Genomic DNA, 20,476 nt, shown 5'->3' with positions numbered 1-20,476 from the left:
GGGGAGGGGGGTGCGCAAGGTGGAAGTTTCGCCTAGGGTGCGAAACATCCTTGCACCCTCCCTGGTTCCGTGACATCAGGCCACAGTTCACATCTAGTCAGACAGGAACCCTGGTCAACCAAAAGGACTGAACTGGAAATCTGAGTCAGAAGCAGACTCTAGTTGTTGAATGTAGTTTCCTTTTTCCATGTCAGAATATCAGATGATCTGGCAGAGACCAGATTTGGAACCTGCTAGAGAACATGGATGAAACCTTAGAAACACCAAGTTCTGAGATTCTATAGACTTGATATATTTAAACTAGAATGGAAAAGTAAAGGGAAAGGACAGATACCAGGACAACAAGCCACAGAGGACAAAAGCTGCTGCTGAGATAGGATAACCCATGTTAAATCCAGTGTAGGTCTTTGCCTCCTTCTAGAGGTGTGGCTAAATAAAGGGGTTTAGTAATGTGAAGCGGTGCTTGAGCTAAAGCAGGGATGCTCAACCTTTTTCTTTCTGAGGCCCCCCTCAACATGCTACAAAAACTCCAGGGCCCACCAGGGGGAGGGGTGACTCGGGGCTCCAGGCCAGGGGTAGGACCCTTGGGCATAGGCGTAATTTAACTTCTGTTTTGGTGGGGGGAGGGCAAGGGCCAGCAGGACTCAGGTCAGCTCTGCACAGCAGGGTCCAGGCAGGGAGCACCACCTCCACGTCCTGACTTATCTTGCAGGCCACCCACCTGTCTGGGGCTGTGTGCCAATGGCTGTTCCCCACGGGCTCTGCCCGCCCCGGAGCTGGATCCCCATCTGGGCAGCTCGGACCAGCTGCGTGAGCAGTCAAAGGGGGCTGGCAGCGGAGGAGCAGCCACAACCCCGGGCACTGCCTGGCTCTGGCTTTCCGCTAGGACCTGGCCAGAGGGTGGGACCTGAGGGGGGCTGAGAGAGAGGAGGAGGTGTGGGAGGGGGTGGAGCTGCCCCCCTAGGACTGCCGCACTCTGGGTAAGGCACTGCAGTTTGGGGGGGCAACACCTCCGTGCCCCTTCAGCTCTGCCCATTGGCTCAGGGCTTCTGCCTGCGTCGGGGCTTCAGCCCTGCCATTCCCGGCTTCAGCGTGGAGGTGGGGGGGAGCTTGGGGTTTCAGCTCCCTGCCACTCTGACTTCGGGGGGGGGAGGAGGGGAGATGAGCTCGGGGATTCAGCCCCACACTGCTCCCGGCTTCAGCCCCGCAGTGGGGGCGGGGGCGGGGGGGCGGCACCAGAGCTCGGAGTTTCAGCGGTGGGGCTCCGTGGCCCCCCTGAAAGGATTTGCGGACCGACAGGGGACCAGACCCCTGGTTGAGAACCACTAAAGCACTAGGTCCATTGGCTTGGAAGCAGTAGCAGATTCAAACCTGTATCTTGTCCAGCCACTAGAAGGCGACAACTACCCACAATGAGTTAGCGTGCATTGCAATAGGTTCTTTATGAGTATAATTAAGCTATGCTCCCATAACAAAATAAACCAGCACAATATACAGTTCTGTTAAGTTTCATATGTATATAAAAAGTACAAAGTGTATCAGGATATATTTTAGCCAAGTCTTGCAGTGATTTAGCATGTTCTCTCTTTTCTGTAAAAACGAAGAGAACTAGGGCATTCACAGGAGATCTGTATTTAGGAACATAGGACTGGAAAGGCCCTCCTGGGTCACTGTGTCCAGTCCCCTGCTGTTGCCCCAACATTTAGCACTTAACCCAACAAACTCAGAGCATATTCTAACTGTTAGAGAAAACACTTTCCCTCCACATGGTAGCTATCCTGTGTGGGTTCAAAAGTGGGGCAAAGGGCACACGGAGCCGGCCCCCTGTTGTTAGTTTCAATGGAATAAGTGGGCCCCAGAGAGTCAGTGTTAACATGAGTGTGTTACTGTGCATCAACGAAGAGTTAAATATGGCTCAGGGTTTCTCAGCCTGCTTAGTCCCATGGCAAACACCCCTGTGACAGGTGCCCAGGGGCGAGGCACAGTGTGGCAGTGGAGTGCATGCACTGAGAGACTTGCATGGCAGAACGTCCACAGCAGCATGTGCTTTCTTGAGGCCTGATCCAACTCGGTTGAAGTCAATGGACAGACCAAGCCCCTACATGACTTATGAAAGATTTTGGTTGGCTTCAGTAGAGGTGGGAGTCAGGCAGGCTGACACTATGCTTAGAACAGTGTTAATTACTCCCAGGGAATTATCTCGTTGCCAATTTTTCTTATGCGTGTTTGCTGAGTTTAAGTAATCTGAGGCAAAATCTTCCTGCCCTGCTACTCATGGAATGATTCACGGTCCTGTACTCTGATGCTAACTTGTAAGCTAACACGAAGATATAAACCCCAAGTCATGTTTCAATTTCCTCACTCCACTTTGCTCCAGCAAAAGCAGTGTATCCCCATGGACAGGACCCTGGATTGGGACTCAAGAGGCCTGGGTTTTATTCCTGGCTCTGGCATTGATCTGTTCTGTGACCTATTGTTTTTCCCACCTCCAGTCCTCCTCTACCTCACAGCAGAGCGGATTTATTTGACCTCAGTAAAGACCAAGAGCTGAACCTTGCCTATGTGTCTTCGGTACCGCATGGCGGCATTGAACAAGTTCGAATTCACTGGTTACTGGAACTCATTACCGTTGGGTGAGTGAACATTTCTGATACTCAACAATTAACAATGGAATGTGTTAGGGGGAAAAAAATCAAGTTTCCTGCTCTAGGAGCTCAGATTTGCTTTGACTCATGCACATTGTCCAAAAAGACCTGTTAATACCTCTGACAGTGCTTCAGCTCTTTAAATACCTCAACCTATGTATTTTAGGTAAGTTGTATGTTCCTATGTACACTTGGTAGGGTTGCTCTTCCCTAGAAGTAATGGAAATGCCTCTGTGATGTGAGAGCCCTGGGAGTGCATGAGAAGCAGACATAGGGGAATTACTGTATTCAGCTGTGAACCCTTATGGCTAGACTGTGCCTTTAAATCCCAGTCATGACTAAGCGGTGATGTAGAGCTAAAAAGTTTCTCTTGGTGGGAAAAACTGTCAGTTGTGAGACATCACTAATCAGGGGCTGTTTGAAAACATCCCCTGCTTCCAGCCCGCAGCTGTAACCATTCCCTGTCTTTCCCCACACTGTATGTAAGGGCAGCTTTTTTGCTTCCAGGCTGAACTAATGTAGTTTTCTTTCCCCCTCGAGGTTGGGAGCCCCTCCCTTGCTACCTGTAGTTTGTTAAATATATAGTCCATGCCAAAGACACCATGCTTGACAAAAATTGTATGCCAGCTACACAAGAAAAGAGAGAGTCTCATATTAAGTATCTTATTCTAGCATTTACCAAACCCCAAGTCGTTGAGAATAGTATAAAACCACAGAGGAATTAAAAGCCCTTCACCAGCCACACACTGAGTCAGTATACCCTGCCCTGACCCCTGACAGTAAGTGAACAGAAATAAAGCAGTTTTTAATCATAGAAAGTCATTTACAACCACAAACACAGTAACTTACATATAAGCTGGTTCCCAGAACTAACATTCAAAACGCAAATGGTTCCTGAAGTCTTTTCTGGTTGTTAAAACAACTTTTATCAGAGAGAAAAAAACCAACCTGTTCTCCCCCCATCCCGCATCTTCATGCAGCTCTCCTTCTTCTACTGGGATGCTGCTCTGATAAATACTAAACAATTTGCAGAGCCTACCTTGTAAAGAGCCACCAGACTGCACCCCTTCCCAGCATGCTTTGTTAAAAAAAGATTGACAGATCAGCTTCTCTCCCCTTCTCCCTCTTTTGGGGGATTTGGGGGGCATGGGCTAGAATGCTAACTTTTTTTTTCAGGTAAGGATAAGTCTTAATTTTGATCCCCAATTGCTTGCCTTCTTTCGGAAACCAGATTAGTCTCATAACATTAGGGGAAAGCTAAGCTATATTTCTTCTCAAGGTTCTAGCTCTGGGGCTCAAACCAACAGAGTGAGTAAGACTAGCTTGTTAAACAGCTTGCTCTTTTCTTCCCCAGGGATTGCTGTTAACTCCCAATTGTAGCCTGCTGTATCATACAGCAAAGTGTATTGGCCCCAGTCGCTTTGTGCTAGGCCCTGTATAGACATATGACAAAGCTGGTCCTGACCAGCAAAGCATACATACTAAGTGGCTACAACAAACATTTCAGGAGAACACAAGGTAACAATGAGAAGATGGTAAGCTGTGGTCATGGTACACCAGCTCTTTAATGGATGATGTCGTTGCATGTTAAATTGACTTTACTGCAGAAAAACACGAATACTAAAAATGGTTGGTCAGTTCTGATCTCTTAACAGGGACATCAGTCAGGCCGGCTTTTCCAGAATTATTTTGTTACTGTTGACATCATGTGTTGTGATAATAGCACCGAGACATCACATGTGTTTTTGAATAAATGAGGCGAGCAGGGGAATTTCAGTACCTGACTACAAATCCTCATTAAAAATGTGTTTGTAAAGGAGCCCCCACAGGTTTTTCTTCCAGAGGGTGAGAGAACCTGACCACACCCAGTTACTTGCACTGGGTGGCTCCCGCACAGGCCCCAATTCCTTACTTCTTACCAGGGGTCCTACCCCTTGCAGGCCTTCTTAAGTCTCTCCCTGGGAGTTCACTGCACTCCCCACAGGGTTGGGGTAGAGATCTCCTGGATGGGCGTTCCCCAAGTGGCTCCAGCAGTCTTCTGCTTAGGGCAGTCTTGCTCCTCCCCCCTCAGTTGACTGCCGTTTTCTCCCTTTTATACATGATTGACAAGGCCAGAGGGGAAGGGCTCGTCCTGTCCCCAGAGCCTCTCTGGCACCTCCCTCCTCAGCGTGGGATCTATACACCCCATCCCAGTGTTGCCCTCACTTCAGATAGAGTCAATCACCAGAATATCTCTATTTGGAAATGAGTTGCCCTTCCTTTATGAAAGGATTATTTGTTGTGGTGTTCCTAAATAGGGAAGGGGACATTGGAAAATCTGGAGACCTTTGCTTCGAATATCCTTGCACTTGTTGATCTAGAGAGTGGAAATAAATTGCTTGGTACTGCTGTGAAGTGCTCTTAAACAAAATGTTGTGTATCGTGGCAAAGGGCTCGCTTTAAAAGTAGAATGAGACCAGTAGTCTCTTTAGAGACTACAGAGCAGTTATAGCACTGAGTACGTTTAAGGGCGTCTCTATTGGCTTCAATGGAGTTAGACTAAATGTAGCCCTGTAAGTAGTCCTCAAACCTGCATTTTCCCCTCATTTCACTCATGGATGGAAGGAGCGTCTAACCCCAGGGATAAGGATGGGAGAGGAAAGACAGTGAGAGCTACTGGGAAAGGGGAAAGTTCTGCCATTGAAATGGGGGTGGAGGGTCACACAAAATGGCCAAAACGAGAAAGGAAAAAAGCATCCAGGACCAGAAGCTGAGCTCCCTTATACTGCCCAGCACCTGGCCTGTGGGATGGGACACGAGACAGGAGGGAGAAGCAGCTGCTGAATGAGCCGAAAGTGTGCCTTGGCTAGCTCGTCCGCTTGAGCATTAGAGAAGCCACGCTGCCAAAGCCAAGTGTCAGAACTTCTGGTGGCAATTCAGCGCCGCCTGTTAAACTGACTTTTGGTCTAGCCCTATTTTACGTATATTTTTGTACAGATACTGCACAAATAGGTGTGATATATACCAATGCATCTGATTTGCAGTGTGCTGTCTTTTAAATTGCCATTTGATATTACGGGGAATAAATAGTCATAGAAATTAATATAAAAATAATATATCCCGCCTCCGCATAACAGACTAGCCATCTATTAGCTGTCGTTAGAAACCACAGAGTTACAAATTAAAGTTATGGCCTGAAATGTATACAAATAGCGGGGGTACTCTGACAACATAATGAAATGAATGGTTTAAAAAAGTTCTGCTTCAGCCATTAGGCCACATTCTGACCCCGGTTACACCAGCGTAAAACTTCAATGGAGTTACTCCAGATTCAGACCCAGTTCAGAACCAGCCCGTTTCTCCCCTTCCCATCCATATCTCAGGCTTCTCTTCTTGCATCTTTTCTAAGTGACCCTGTTCCCCTTTGTGCAGCACAGCATAGGGAAATACATGGGCCTTTGAAATTAAACAGCAGAGCCATCTGCCAAAAGCTTTCTGTCTCTGGCAAACTGCACAGCACCGTGAATGCTATAGAACAGCAATTCGTGCATCTTTTTGCAATCCTTCCCAAAGTAGTCCCCTCTTTTCAGAGAGTCAATCACTGAGGGGTTGCAGCAAGCCAGAAGAACGGTGATTTTTAGCTCGTTGTAATCTTTCAGTATTTCCTTTAATGTGATTATACCAGCTGTGTCCAGAAAAGTGACTGAGGAACAATCTATGATGATGGTCTGGAAATCTACTTGTTTAGGGACCAGGTGTAAGGCTGTATCTGCCTGATCCGATCCCTTAACAATTGTGCCTCTGTTTCCCTCTTTCAAATGCTCTTTTTGCTTCTTCTCATTCTTTTTCCTTTTAGCAGCTTCCAGAGTAGGATCTAACCCAGTCATTCTGTAGAGAGACTTCAGAAAAAAGTCTTTATTTGCATAGTAAAGTGGTGCCTCAAAACGAAATATTTTGGCATTTGGAACAGGACAGAGACTTTCATATTCCCAGTCGTCTTCATAGAAGGCAGTGCTCTGGATCTGACCAAGCAGGGCAGTACGGGGTCGCTGCGTACGAACAACGATGCACAGCATGGAAAAGAGGACCCCAATCAAAAGCCCCATTTCTGTGCTGATCAGGGCAGATGAGAACACAGTAACGCACCAGACCAGAGTGTCCACCTTGTTCATGTGATATCGCTGGGGCACGTCTCGAAACTTCCGAAGGGCTCCTCGGAGACTGACTATGATGATGCAAGCCAAAACACATTTTTGCAAAGAATAAAACAGCGGAGCGAGGAAGAGCAGCACCAGCAGCACTACCACTGCGCTGATAACACTAGAGACCTGCGTCTGGCAGCCCGTAGAAGATTTCACAAGCGTTTTTGCAAGAGCTGCACTGGTTGCGAAACAATGGAAAAAGGATGGGATAATGTTACAGAATCCTATGGCAAACATTTCCTGATTGGCTCTGACAGTGTAGGCATATTTCTTGGCGAACATTTCTGAGAGGGAGATTGTAAATGCAAAGCCAACTATGGCAAGCGGAACAGCATCTAGAGCCACGCGATGCATCATGTTAAAATTTGGCAGCTGAGGGGGGATAAATCCAGTCGGAATTGCCCCCGAAACACTGGATGCGTAAACTTCATTCAGCTTCCCATAGTGTGAAACCAGCGTAGCCACAACAATAACCACCAGCTCTGTGGGCAGTGGGATTTTCAGCTTCTGCTTGTACCGATCTCCCAGTTCTTTCGCAGCAACTAGCACCGCAATGCAAACCACACTCGTGATTACATCGCACTGGTTAGCCTGGGAAATATTTCGAAAAATATTAATCCAGGTCGTTAAGAGGATCCCGTGCCCTTGGCTGCGTGGGATTTTTATTCCAATAAGGTACTTAACTTGGGCTGTTAAAATGGTTAAAGAAGCACCAGTTGCAAATCCATCAAGCACAGACTCTGAAAGATACATAGAGACAAAGCCTAGACGAAAGACTCCCATCAGAACCTGAAAGAAAAGCAAGAGGGTGAGAACTAAAGGGTGCTGCAAAAAACGGAGCAAGCATCAGTTGCAGACAAATCCTTGAAAGTTGTAATTCTTAAAAGAGCTGGTAACTTGTTAGTTCAGGCCTGCTTTTACAATTGATGGATTTGTTTTGCTACACCGTGAGCTCTAGAGATAAATGAGCAGGTTTTTGAAGTGGACTAACTGGAACTGGTACCCCAGCATCAATTCGAATTAACTCCACACGGAAGTGATCTGCCACCTGACTGCGTTGATGCCGGTGTAAGTCAGTGGAGAATTTAGTCCAGAGCGCTTTCATTGTACTCAGAGCTGATAATTCAGCTCCGCTAAAGGGAGTCGAAAAGCGTGGGGTCCTCCTTGCCATCCCTTTGTCAGCAGAACTCCCAGTGAGGACAATGGAGATTACTGCTTCAGCGGTAAGGGAAAATATGGCTCCTTTTTTGCTTTTTAACTAACAAGCTCATTTCTTGAGTTCAGGCCTGTTGCAGTCTGAAGTGGGATTGCTTTACAACCTGGGCACCGTGCCTTACATATTCAGCAGACAGTAGTGACTTTGGGTGCCTCAGGGCTTGGGTGGCCATTTTGAGATGCAGTAAAGAAGCCTGACATGCAGAAAGTGCCGAGTATCTTCCCTCGGCAAATCAAGGCCCTTGAAGGTGACCTGCACTGGGCACCTGAGAACTTTCTATCCATAGCCCATCAGCATAGCAGCTGAGAACCTCACAGTCTTCAGTGCGTTTATTTCAGCAGGCCACCGAGGTAATGGTGTTAACCTCATTTTGCAGATGGAGGACTGAGACACAGAGAGACTAAGGGTACGTCTTCACTGCCGGCCGGATCGGCGGGCAGTGATCGATCCGGCGGGGGGTTGATTTATCGTATCTAGTCTAGACGCGATAAATCGACCCCAGAGCGCTCTCCCATCGACTCCTGTACTCCAGCGCCGTGAGAGGCGCAGGCGGAGTCGACGGGGGAGCGGCAGCAGTCGACTCACCGCAGTGAAGACACCACGGTAAGTCCATCTAAGTACGTTGACTTCAGCTATGTTATTCACGTAGCTGAAGTTTTGTAACTTAGATTGATCCCACCCCCCCAGGGTAGACCAGGCCTAAGTGACTTGATCAAGGCCACACACATGAAGTCTGTGGCAGAGGAGGGATTTGAATCCAGGTCTCCCAAGTTCTAGGCTCGTGCCCTAACCCAGTGTTTCCTAAACCAGTAAGTTGCGGGACAGGTCTAGATGGGTTGCCTGTTACCGCCCACCCCGCATCACTCCCCACCCCGTGCATGCCCATGGGGGGAGAAGTTTGCCCTGGATCCCCCATTTGAGAGGGTCCCCAAACCAACTGGCATTGTGATCTGGTGCATGGGGCTGCAGTCCCACTCAGGTTTGGCCTGGCTGCCCCTCTGTCATGATGAAGGGGCAGCTGGGCCAAACCTGAGTGGCACTGCAACCCAATGCACCAGGACACAATGTCTGGAGCAGGGAGCCGGCTGGGTCCAGCGCCATGGGACAGAAGCCACTGCTGCAGGATGAGGCTCACTCTCCAACTCCTAGCCAGCTGGGGCTGCTGGGAGGGGGCAAAGTTGAGGCAGCGACAGCAAGGGGATTGTGGGGTGCCAAGCAGGGGGCTGGGAAAGGGAGGGGGAGCAGCTCTCCTCACCTTGATGCAGGGGAAGACTGGGATTGTGTGGCCCCAGCCACATGAGGGACAGTGAAGCGAAGTTGTTAGAGGTGTTACACTGTGTCTGTGTTACCTGAAAATTCCCCCATGACCAAATCTGAGTGCCAGGCCTCTTTGTGCCCACAGGGCAGCATAAAGGGCCCACAATGCAATGGAGAGTTGCACCCAGTGTAAGTAGCACTTCCACTGCGGCCAATAGGAATTTTACCTATGTTGGGTCCTGATGATTGTGTTCCAAGTAACTAGCTAATAAACCCTATTGGTCAAACACTTTTAAAATAAACTTTATAACGTGCTGCCAGGATTCTCGGTGGAAGATAAATTTCAGTGACCATCTGACTGAGCTGACGTGTTAAAATTCCTTACAGTGGAAGTCAAAAGCCTGCAAAGGCACTCTAAGAGCTTCATATCCTCACCACAGGCGAGGCAGCAACTTACCTGATAAAATCCAGCCAGAAAAGTCAAGGCTGTAGCGACTCCAATAGCATAACAGTCTTTCCCACACTCAGCGCTCAACCCCCCCAGGGTAAGGTTGAAGGCGGTTACATTAGAATTGTTGCCGTTCCATTCGTAGCTGTTGCTGATGGCGTCATCATCATCGTTCAGGTCAAACCCTGCCAAGAGCAGCTCTCTGTCCACAACTTGCCCTACCATTAAACTTAACAGGCTGAAAATGCCAACAGACACGTGGCGAGAGGTGCCCATCAGGAAATAAATTATGTTGGCAAAGAATGACGTGTAAAGGCTATAAATAGGCTTCAGACCGGCTAGCAGAGAATACGCTATGGCTTGGGGTACCAAAATGATCCCAATCACCACCCCGGACATAACGTCCCCCCATATGTATTCTCTGCAGTGGTACTTGGGAAGCCATCGTAACACAGGGAAGAAGTCCATGACTACGTTCTTCAGTCTCTTAGTGGTGCAGGAACAGCTCTTCCTCAGTTTGGTTTGGATGATCTGTCTCCCGCTTATCTGGATGTGAACCTTTCTTTCCATTGGAAATGACGGAGAGGGGCCAATATCCATCTTGATAGTTTCTGTTCGGCTTTCCATTTTCTGTGCGTTCACTTAATACATCAGTTCCTAAGATGTAAAGAAAGTGCTGGTTAGGTTCCATCTCAGCATGTTGTTGATGATGACAGGATTTGTGCATTACAGTCCAAGAGGCCCAAAAGTTGAGTATTTCAGCACAAATATTTCTAACTCTAAATATTGACTATGGAAGTTCATTGCTTACTATTCATTATGCTTTTAATAAAGTCTAATTCAATCAGCTACTATAAACATTACCATACGACTTATTGAGTGATCAACCACACAAGACTAGTTAAGAAAACTGAAAAACAAAGTTGTAAAGAACCAACAGCTTAAAAGTTATCTGGCAAATATTTAACAATAAATTCACATGAATCAGCTTTGGTCCATTAAGCAAAAACAGAGCTGAATTAATAACCCTTTTTGATGATAAACAATTCGGTCTGCTCGTCTGAATAATGCAGCACAGTACGTGCCTCCCCACAGAAAAGCCACTTCTTGAATGCTATAATTCAATATAAACTTACAACTTGATATGCTGAATGCTCCCAATACAGTGGGAGGAGCATTCAGTTCCTAAGAAAGCATTTGACCCTTGTTTTGGAAACAACACACCTTGTGGTGATCCATAACGTCCAGATGTTCTCTGCCTACAACAAGAGGGTTCAGTTAACAAAGCATTAAACTCAGCGTTAGAGCGAGTCAGTGTGCTCACCAGCATGCAGTGTCAGGGTGTGAGTTCTGAAGTCTTAAACTTTTTAAGTTTAGAACCTGTAGTCTCCCCAGCCTCGGCTATGCTGCAAAGTGCAGATATCCAGGGCCGGCTCCAGGCACCAGCATTCCAAGCAGGTGCTTGGGGCAGCAATCTGCAAGGGATGGCAGTCCGTGTGTTTTTGCCGCTCCAAGCAGCGTGCTGAATTGCCGCTGCAGATGGCGGGAGCAGTCCGTGTGCCGCCCTAACAACACACGGACGGCCCCCGCCATCCGCAGTGGCAATTCGGCGCGCTGCTTGGGGCGGCAAAAACAGAGCCGGCCCTGCAGATATCAAGACAGATGGACAGTCAAAAAAAGGATGAGGAGGGCGGAAAATACCAAGCAGTTTATGCCAAGTTCCATTCCAGTCTGAGCCAAGCTATGTTTGCAGAGTAATGGCAAATCCTGTCCTCTTCTGCATACATTGGCAAGGGGTAGTAAGGAAGAGAATCATATGAAAAGCAATATATCTATCTGTGTGTGCAGCTGGTTCTCTTTACGTGTACGAGCTATGGGCCTCAAGAATAGGTTGTTCATAAGTCGGCAGGTTCAGTAGTGTTGCTGCACACTGCAAAGGATTGTCTGAGTCTAGCTCTTCACCAGCATCACAAGACGCAGGCTAAGATCTCTGCAGTACTTTAGGGCTTGCTAACGTTCTAACGATAAAAAATAATAATCGCAATGAATCGCAAGATTAACAAAAATAGTCATTCTTAATCACAGTTTTAATTTCACTGTTAAACAATCATAGAAAACCAATGGATATTTATTATAAATATTTTTGGATGTTTTTCTACATTTTCAAATATATTGATTTCAATTACAACACAGAATTCAAAGTGTACAGTGCTCTCTTTATATTATTATTTTTATTACAAATATTTGCACTGTAAAAAAGCTAAACAAAAGAAATAGCATTTTTCAATTCACCTCTGTGACGGGGTGGGACTCACCACTCTGGTGCCTCCTGCTGGCTGTCATGGGAATTAGCTCTGCTCGCCTGTACACCTTCTTCTGGTGGTGCCTCGCCACCATCACTTCTGCTCTGGGACCCATGTCACTCCCAGGACCGCGGCGTCCTCTCAGTGACACAGCCCTCCGGCCATGCCGCACTGTGTGCTCCCCCCTTCCGAGGGAATGTTGCAGTCCGACGGTCCAGCCACTTCCTCAGTGGAACCCGGGCCCGCCCACTACTCTGACTCCCGGCCCAGCGACCCTGTAGATGGCGCTGCTTGCAGATCCCCCTCCGACTCCTCTGTAGATCTTCCTGGGCCATTTCCCCGCAGCCCCAGCACCCTCTTTGCTTGTGCCTCAGAGCCTCAGCCTACAGATCCCTGCAGCCAGCCAGGAGCTGCCTTTAGCTCCCTGGGTCTCTGCTTGCAGCACTGCTCTGTCCGCGGTGCTTGCTGCCTTCAGCCTGCAAGGCAGCCTGTCCTCCCTCCTCAAGCTCCAGGGGGTGACTGAACCTGCTCTATTCCGCAGCCCATCTTATATGGGCCAGCCCAGCACTGACTGGCTGCTCCCTGTAGCCTCTCTTTAATTGGCTGCCTCCCTAGGGCTCTATAAACCCCTTATGGACCAGTGTGGGGCAGATGCCCCCATCACAACCTCCTACAAGTACTGTAGTGCAATCTCTTTATCCTGAAAGTGCAACTTACAAATGTAGAATTATTTTTTTAACATAACTGCACTAAAACGTCAGAGCCTACAGGTCAAAGCATGAAGGGGCATACAAATATGTAGCCTATCTGGCACATAAATACCTTGCAACACTGGCTACAACTGTGCCATGCGAATGCCTGTTCTCACTTTCAGGCGACATTGTAAATAAGAAGCGGGTAGCATTATCTCCTGCAAATGTAAACAAACTTGGCTGAACAAGAAGTAGGACTATTTTGTTTATCTTTTTTACAGTGCAAATATTTTGTATCCTGTGTTGTAACTGAAATCAATATATTTGAAAATGTAGAAAAACATCCAAAAATATTTATAATACATTTAAATTGGTATTCTATTATTTTTAACAGTGCAACTAAAACTGCAATTAATCACAACAATTTTTTAATATAGTTAAGTTGTTTTGCATCAATCACTTGCGTTAACTGCGATTAATTGATAGCCCTAGTTCTAACATGTGCATTACCTCTTCAAGGCCATGTCTTGATGGGCCAAACAGGGTATGTTATTCAATTGTCAACTCAGTTCAGTCAGCAAAGCACAATTGAAAAAAAATCCTCATACACTTGTTAAAGATGGAAACTAACGTGTTTGAAGGCATGATGTCCGGCACTGTTGCAGCCTAGGGAGAGCGTAAATTGGTTGTACTGAATAATCGTTAACTTCTACTAATATAACTCTGTAGATCGGGGTGGGCAAACTTTTTGGCCTGAGGGCCACATCGGGATTGCAAAACTGTATGGAGGGCCGAGTAGGGAAGGCTGTGCCTCCCTAAACAGCCTGGCCCCCGCCCCCTATCCGCCCCTCCCATTCCCCCCCCCCCGACTGCTCCCATCAGAACCCCCGACCCATCCACCCCCCTCGCTCCTTGTCTCCTGACCTCCCCCTCCTGGGATCCCCCACCCCTAACTGCCCCCCCGGGACCCCACCTCCTATCCAACCCCCCCACTCTCTGTCACCTGACAGTTCTGCCCCATCCAACTGCCCCCTGTTCCCTGTCCCCTGACTGCCCCCCAGGACCTCCTGCCCCTTATCCAACTCCCCGCTCCCCACCCCCTTACCATGCCTCTCAGAGCACCAGGACTGGCAGCCGTGCCGCCCGGCCTTAGCCAGCCTCGCTGCCTCGCTGCCCGGCAGGAGCTCGCAGCCCCGCCGCCCAGAGCGCTGGCGGTACGGTGAGCTGAGGCTGCAGGGGAGGGGGGACAGCAGGGGACGGGACGGGAGCTACTCTCCCCGGCCGGGAGCTCAAGTGCTGGGCAGGACAGTCCCATGGGTCTGGATTTGGCCCACGGGCTGTAGTTTGCCCACCTCTGCTGTAGATGCTTCTGAGTAATCCTTATTGTGCAAGATGATGTAATTTAGCAAACCGATGTTTATTTTTGCTTATAGTACTACCAGTCCTAAATCTGGGCTGCAACCTCCTGAGCTGTGTACACTAAGCAAAATGTCTCTGGTCAGAAATTCCTTGGAGTAAACCAGTACAAAGATACATTTGAATGGAAGAATGAGAACAAAATAATACCAATTTCATATTTAAGATCATATGATCAAAGTTTACCAATAAGGAAAGAATGAAACAAACAAAGTAGTTGACTAATAGCAAAAGTTCAGCTTTTAAACATGGAGGAAAAGGAATACTTTCGTATGTCTTCTTACCAGAACGAGTTCTGAAAATGCAAGGATTGTACCCAAAGAATGCAAGTCCCATTAGAATTCCACTGACTTCTCACAGCCCAGTGAGCGCAGGCAGCCAGGCAACAAGGAGCACCGTGGCTCTAATCACAAACGAGCGGGCAGTTCCGTTATCAAACTGCCACTTTTGATAAGCTTACTTAGAAAGACTGAACTGGGATCCGTAAAGTAGACTGAAATGTCAGTGCACTATTATTGCTAGTCTTCATCTAAGCTAACAATCCAGCTGTTTACTTTAAAATGGTACATTTCCCCCCCAAAATAAAATGGGTGATGATCACCTAAGTGCAGTACGTACAATTATCAGACTGCAGGATAATTACAGTGTTGGCAGTTGGTATGGCTGTTGGAAGTTAATTTATCTGAGAATCTATTAAGCTTTCTTCAGTATAGATAGTGACTTAGTGTTGTTGGAAAATTGGAGGTGTCGCTATTTGCAAAAAGCAGCAATAACTGAATAAACAATAAACAGTGCTGGTTTAACATAGTATCACTAACAATCAGTGGCTTTGTATTTAAATTGGAGGAATGACACCATTGTATTGTATAAAATTGAGGCATGTGGTGATTAGATCACTTTGTTCAATTTACTTTATTATTGAGTATTAGTTACTGTTTATAAAAAATAAAATCTCCCATCATTTCTGCTAGACTTGATACATCTTGAAGAGTCGTGTAAAGTAAATATGCTGGTTGTAATTCACTTGCTGTGATGTTTGGAGCTAGTGGTTTCAGTTTGTACTAGGCATCACTTACATGCTGTATAATCAAAATATTTCTGATCACTTTAAGGATTGAATTATTGTTTTTAGGATGTAACAAACCCAGTCCAAATAACAGATGTGCTAAATCCCCAGCAAAATATCACTCTGATCATGTAACCTATAATAAAAGGAGTCCCGTCTTTGCTATCTGCTCTAAAAGTTGCATCTGAAACATAAAGTACTGCTCTGCTGATATTGTGTATTATGGCTCAATCCTGCTCCCATTTAAGTCACTGGATATTTTTTCACAGGTTTCCCTGGAAGTAAGATCTGCCTTTTATTCAAGGGAAAGCTTCAGGTCTCTGACTTAAAGAGCCATTTTGTAGAGAGGGCACACAGCTGAAGCAACCATTGTTAAAGGCAACGTGTAACTCTGATGCCCTTATAAGTTTCTACTTACATGCTTAGCGTCCAAATGCTGATCTCAGTTACACTGGTGTAAATGCACAGTGAAGCAGTTGACTGCACTAGAGTCACTCCCGACTTAAACCAATACAGAAAAGATCAGAATATGGTATACTGTATTTCCTGCTTGAATATTCTAACCAAGATATTTGGACCCTGCTGCTGCATTCATCCCAAGTATTTAAAAATGTCAAGCCCAAAATTACAATTACCTAAAAACCCAACATTTATACAAATATACATTAGCATTAATAGATGTGTAATCTATTATACATATAATTAACAATGATAAATAACTTGGGTTCTGATTTTTAGAACTTTTCTCCATAGTCAGGAGGGCAAGAAACTTAATTTTTAAAATAACAGTTGAGATTCTCGTGATTCCAGAAGCAGTTATTTTAGGGAAGGCTCCAAATACCGTGAGAGTTGGCGACACTGCTGCTCTTTTACCCTTACATTGCTCATTTCTCCTTTTAATTGCAGTGACTACGCTAGTTTATGTTGTGGGATAAGGAAATGGCTAGGAACTTAGGTAGCAAGACAAGACCATTCAGGCCAACAAGCCGGCCCACCTTCTAAGTGGCCTCAATCTGACCTTCCTTCCTGTCTCTTTACCAAGCCACTGAATTGACAAAAACACTTTGGAAAAGGGGAGACATTCACAAGGCCACGTTTAGCTGGGTTTCCACTGACTGAAATCCTGACAGACAATCCCTGTGATGGGAATGGGGCGGGGGGAGGGGAGGGGAGGGGCTGTGGCTGTGCAAAGCAACTACACTCTCCTCTCTGTCCGTGCTAGGGTTGTGCTGATAGACAGATAATTTACACCTCTCTTAGGGTGACCAGACAGCAAGTGTGAAAAATCGGGACGGGGGTGGGGGGTAATAGAAGCCTATATAAGAAAAAGACCCAGAAATCGGGACTATCCCTATAAAATCGGGACATCTGGTCACCCTAACCTCTCTGCACCAGCCTCTGAATTCGGCCTACAGAATCCTTATTGCGATTTGGTGATTGGAGTGGACAGGAACAGGGTAGAATCCTTTTACTGTAAATACATTGAGCCCTCTAGTGGTGCCCACTCTGTTCTGTTTTAGGAGCTGCCAGAAAGCAGCCAGAGCGGCAGTGTGTAGCTAGACCTGGCATGTGTGAGTATATTTAGTACATGCTGTGACTTGGGACCCAAACTATGACCATGTGGTTTCTTTATATTTTTGTTCGGTAAAGAGCAAGAGACACAGCAGCGATCCTCGCTCCAGTTCAGCAAAGCAGGTAAGCAGGTCCTTAATTTTAAGCACACGTTTAAGTGCTTTGCTGAATCGTGGCCGTTAGTTGTTCTATCACATGAACGATCTTCCAGCTTTGCTGTTGCTATCTCGATGTAGCAGCGCTCCTCTGTTCTCCATGGGGTTTTGGAAGCATCTGTCAGAAATAACATAAGAACGGCCATACTGGGTCAGACCAAAGGTCCATCCAGCCCAGTATCCTGTCTACCAACAGTGGCCAATGCCAGGTGCCCCAGAGGGAGTGACCCTAACAGGTAATGATCAAGTGATCTCTCTCCTGCCGTCCATCTCCACCCTCTGACAAACAGAGGCTAGGGACACCGTTCCTTAAATCTCTTAACTTAGTGACCGTATGTACCTTGCAAACAGTATTGTGTGGTCAGCTCCAGGCCCTCAGGATCTAAATGCACTTGGTACTAGAGTTGAGTAAAATTTTTGTGACCAAACCCATTTATCAGAACATTGACTGAGCAAAGTTTTGAATGAGCGCAGGCAGAGTTTTGAATGAACCTGTGCTGCCTTGGTTTGTTTGGTTGGAAACCAAACGTTCGCTTGTTTTTTATTCCTATTCAAGCAAAACATGGTAGCTTCAATGAATTTCACTTTGAGTTCAGGATAATTTGAATTTTAAGTCAAAGTGAAACTCATAAGTCATAAGCCTACATGGAAAAAGGTTGGTAAAATCCCCTACAAACTAAAACCTCACATTATTAGTCCAGAGTCATTTTCAGAGTAAAGCGAGATTGCCGTGATCTATGTTTCATTCTAATTAAAATGTTTAAAAGTAAAACACTTTTTCTCTTTACTAATGCGGACTCTAAAAACTTAGCCTAGGACGTGGAAGTCAAGTTGGATCTTTCTGGCACGCACGTCATCACCAGTAGCCATGACTCAGCTGATGTCTTACAAAAGTGTAGTTAGTCTAGTTAAAGCGTACACTTCAGGGTGCAGATTCTGCATTGGTAGTTCCTTAACAGCTACAGAGATGATGGGCGAGCCAGAAAAGAATCCGGTTAACTCTCCCGTTAGCTGTTCTGGTTATTTTCTCATGCCCATCACCATAGTATTAATAGATTTTTAAGGCCAGAAGGAACCTCTGTGATCACCTGGTCTGATCTGTATAAGAGACAGGACTTGCCTGAATTAATTCCTGTTTGATTAGAGCATATATTTTAGAGAAACATCCAATCTTGATTTAAACATTTCCAGTGATGGAGAATTCTCACTGTGGAGAATTTGCACCTTATTTCCAGTCTGAATTTCTGTTTCTGTCTGAGGTCCCTTGGAAGTGCTGTGAGTAGTCAGGATGGTTCTGCAGTACTAAAAAGAGGCAGACAGTTATTACAGAAAGCTCCCAGGAATCGCCTGTCAAAAGTTTGCCATGCAACTGAAGGCAAGGTTGGGATGCCTTCTGTGCTTTGGATATCCAGTCCTCTCAGGATACTGCTTAAACCAACCCGGCCAAAGAGGTCTCTATTGTGCTCATAAAAACATTCCTAAGAGCAAAAGACCAGGTTGTCCCAAATATTAGGTATTTGAAAAAAAATCCCAAAGGTTGACACCCTTACAGGGTCTTCATACCCAGTCTCACAAACTAAACAATGTGCTGTGGATAGTTTCCTAGTACGTGCTCGTGTTAGGTGTTTGTTTGCATAGTTGTGCTGCCTCCTTAAATAGTTGTGGAGAAAACAAAGTAGATTTTCCATTCCCCCTCTTCTCATTGAAAACAGGCACTCCAAAAATGACTATGAGGAATATTTTTAAGGAGATCTTATAAATAGTGTCGGCACATCACTGAATCAAACACCCAGCTTTAATGTGACACATTTGAGAGTCAGGTGAGTCTATTGCAGTGATAGTCAGACCTCAGTGGTCCAGGAGCCAACTCAGTGATCAACATTACCCAAAAGAGCCACAGTTGTATGAATTCATTGTTTCATTTACTACAGTACTATTAATGTTTAAACACTATGATGGGAAATATTTAATTTATATATATAAATAAGTTAATAACTTAGTGCAAATTTATAACTTAATTAGTTAATAGCATAGTAAAAGCATCCTGATTGGTTATTAGCTTAGATTGGTGAATAATTAAATCACACGGTGTTTTAAATCATGTGCTGCCAAGAGCCACAGGAGACACATGAAAAAGCCACTTGTGGCTCATAAGCCTAGTGTGAATATCACAGGTCTATTCATAGAATCATAGAATATCAGGGTTGGAAGGGACCTCAGGAGGTCATCTAGTCCAACCCCCTGCTCAAAGCAGGACCAATTCCCAACTAAATCATCCCAGCCAGGGCTTTGTCAAGCCTGACCTTAAAAACCTCTAAGGAAGGAGATTCCACCACCTCCCTAGGTAACCTATTGCTACAGGCTACTTTTAAACAATATCTACCAGCCAACATCTTAATTCAAGGACTGGGTTTTGTGGTGCAGATGGCTTATCTATAGATCCCAGCGCATTGACAATATTTTACCACGACTGTTGCCCAGTTTCCAGCCATGCTTTATTGACGAGTATAAGGAAAGTTTATGTAGCATATAAAGTTACCCAGATGAATGACCTGTTTTTTCAAAAGTAACAAAACCCCCTGCTTCCATAGCAGTTGATGGGAGCAGAACTGCTGCCTTGAAAACCACGCCATGAAACATTTCATTCAGAAAAAATTAACTCTTACCTGAATTGTATCATGAGGAGCATTTTCAGCGCACTGCTTAAAACTTGTACCTTCAGTAAAGTCTTTAGCAAAGCTTTACTCTATGTGCCTAGTGATTAAATGTCATAACTATGCATTCGTGAATCATAAATCTCTCGTCATTCAGGCTAGAAAGAGTCCTGTATGCCTTAATGAAAGTTTAGGAATAAGTGCTGTGCACTCAAAGCAGCGGAGTTTAAATAATGGCTAAGATTATTGATTAACTGCTGGTGATCTGAGAATTATGCTGAGCATCGGTCAGAATATCAATGAACTTTGCTCCCTCTTCCTAATTCAGATTTTTTCTGCTTGGCTGAAGGATGGCTTTTGATTTTGTATATTGGATGAATGGGAATGAAGTGCGAGGCTAGTCCAAGAGCAGATACATCTTGTTAGCCTTTAGAAGGGGAGTAGGGATGACTTGCTGATTAAGGTGCAGGATGGGATTCAAGGAGGTCTGGGTTCCATTAGTGGCTTTGCCATAGACTGCCTGTGTGTGATGTACATTGCCTCAATCGCCTCATTTATAACACGAGGATAGTAAGACTTAGATTGCAGGCTCTTTGGGGCGGGGGCTGCCTCTTTGTTCTGTGTGTGCAGAGCCTAGCACAGTGGAGTTCTGGTCCATGACTGGGCTCCTCAGTGCTAACACAGATCAAATAATAAGACTAATTTACTAATGAGAAGTATCAGAGGGGTAGCCGTGTTAGTCTGGATCTGTAAAAAGCAACAAAGAGTCCTGTGGCACCTTAAAGACTAACAGATGTATTGGAGCATAAGCTTTCGTGGGTGAATACCCACTTCGTCAGACGCATGACGAAGTGGGTATTCACCCACGAAA

At 45.9% G+C, this 20,476-nt stretch overlaps 2 protein-coding genes across 2 annotated transcripts in view; one reads left to right on the top strand and one right to left on the bottom strand.

The window, feature by feature from the left end:
• LOC113409436 (alpha-L-iduronidase-like) overlaps positions 1–20,476 on the top strand; it is a 71,056-nt gene that overhangs the window by 4,530 nt on the left and 46,050 nt on the right. Inside the window, exon 2 of the mRNA XM_026663342.1 lies at positions 2,493–2,633. Coding sequence (XP_026519127.1) covers positions 2,493–2,633 — 141 coding nt within the window. The remainder of the gene's footprint in view (positions 1–2,492; positions 2,634–20,476) is intronic.
• LOC112111177 (sulfate anion transporter 1) lies at positions 6,089–10,374 on the bottom strand. The gene is made up of 2 exons (XM_024206485.2): positions 9,757–10,374; positions 6,089–7,615 (listed from the first exon to the last, which is right to left on the bottom strand). The coding sequence occupies exons 1-2, from the start codon at positions 10,372–10,374 to the stop codon at positions 6,089–6,091; spliced, it is 2,145 nt and encodes a 714-aa protein (XP_024062253.1).

This window comes from Terrapene carolina, unplaced genomic scaffold (assembly GCF_002925995.2).
Source record: "Terrapene carolina triunguis isolate 2854851 unplaced genomic scaffold, T_m_triunguis-2.0 Scaffold33356, whole genome shotgun sequence".
Taxonomy (NCBI): domain Eukaryota; kingdom Metazoa; phylum Chordata; order Testudines; family Emydidae; genus Terrapene; species Terrapene triunguis.
This window is presented reverse-complemented; position numbering and strand designations above follow the sequence as displayed.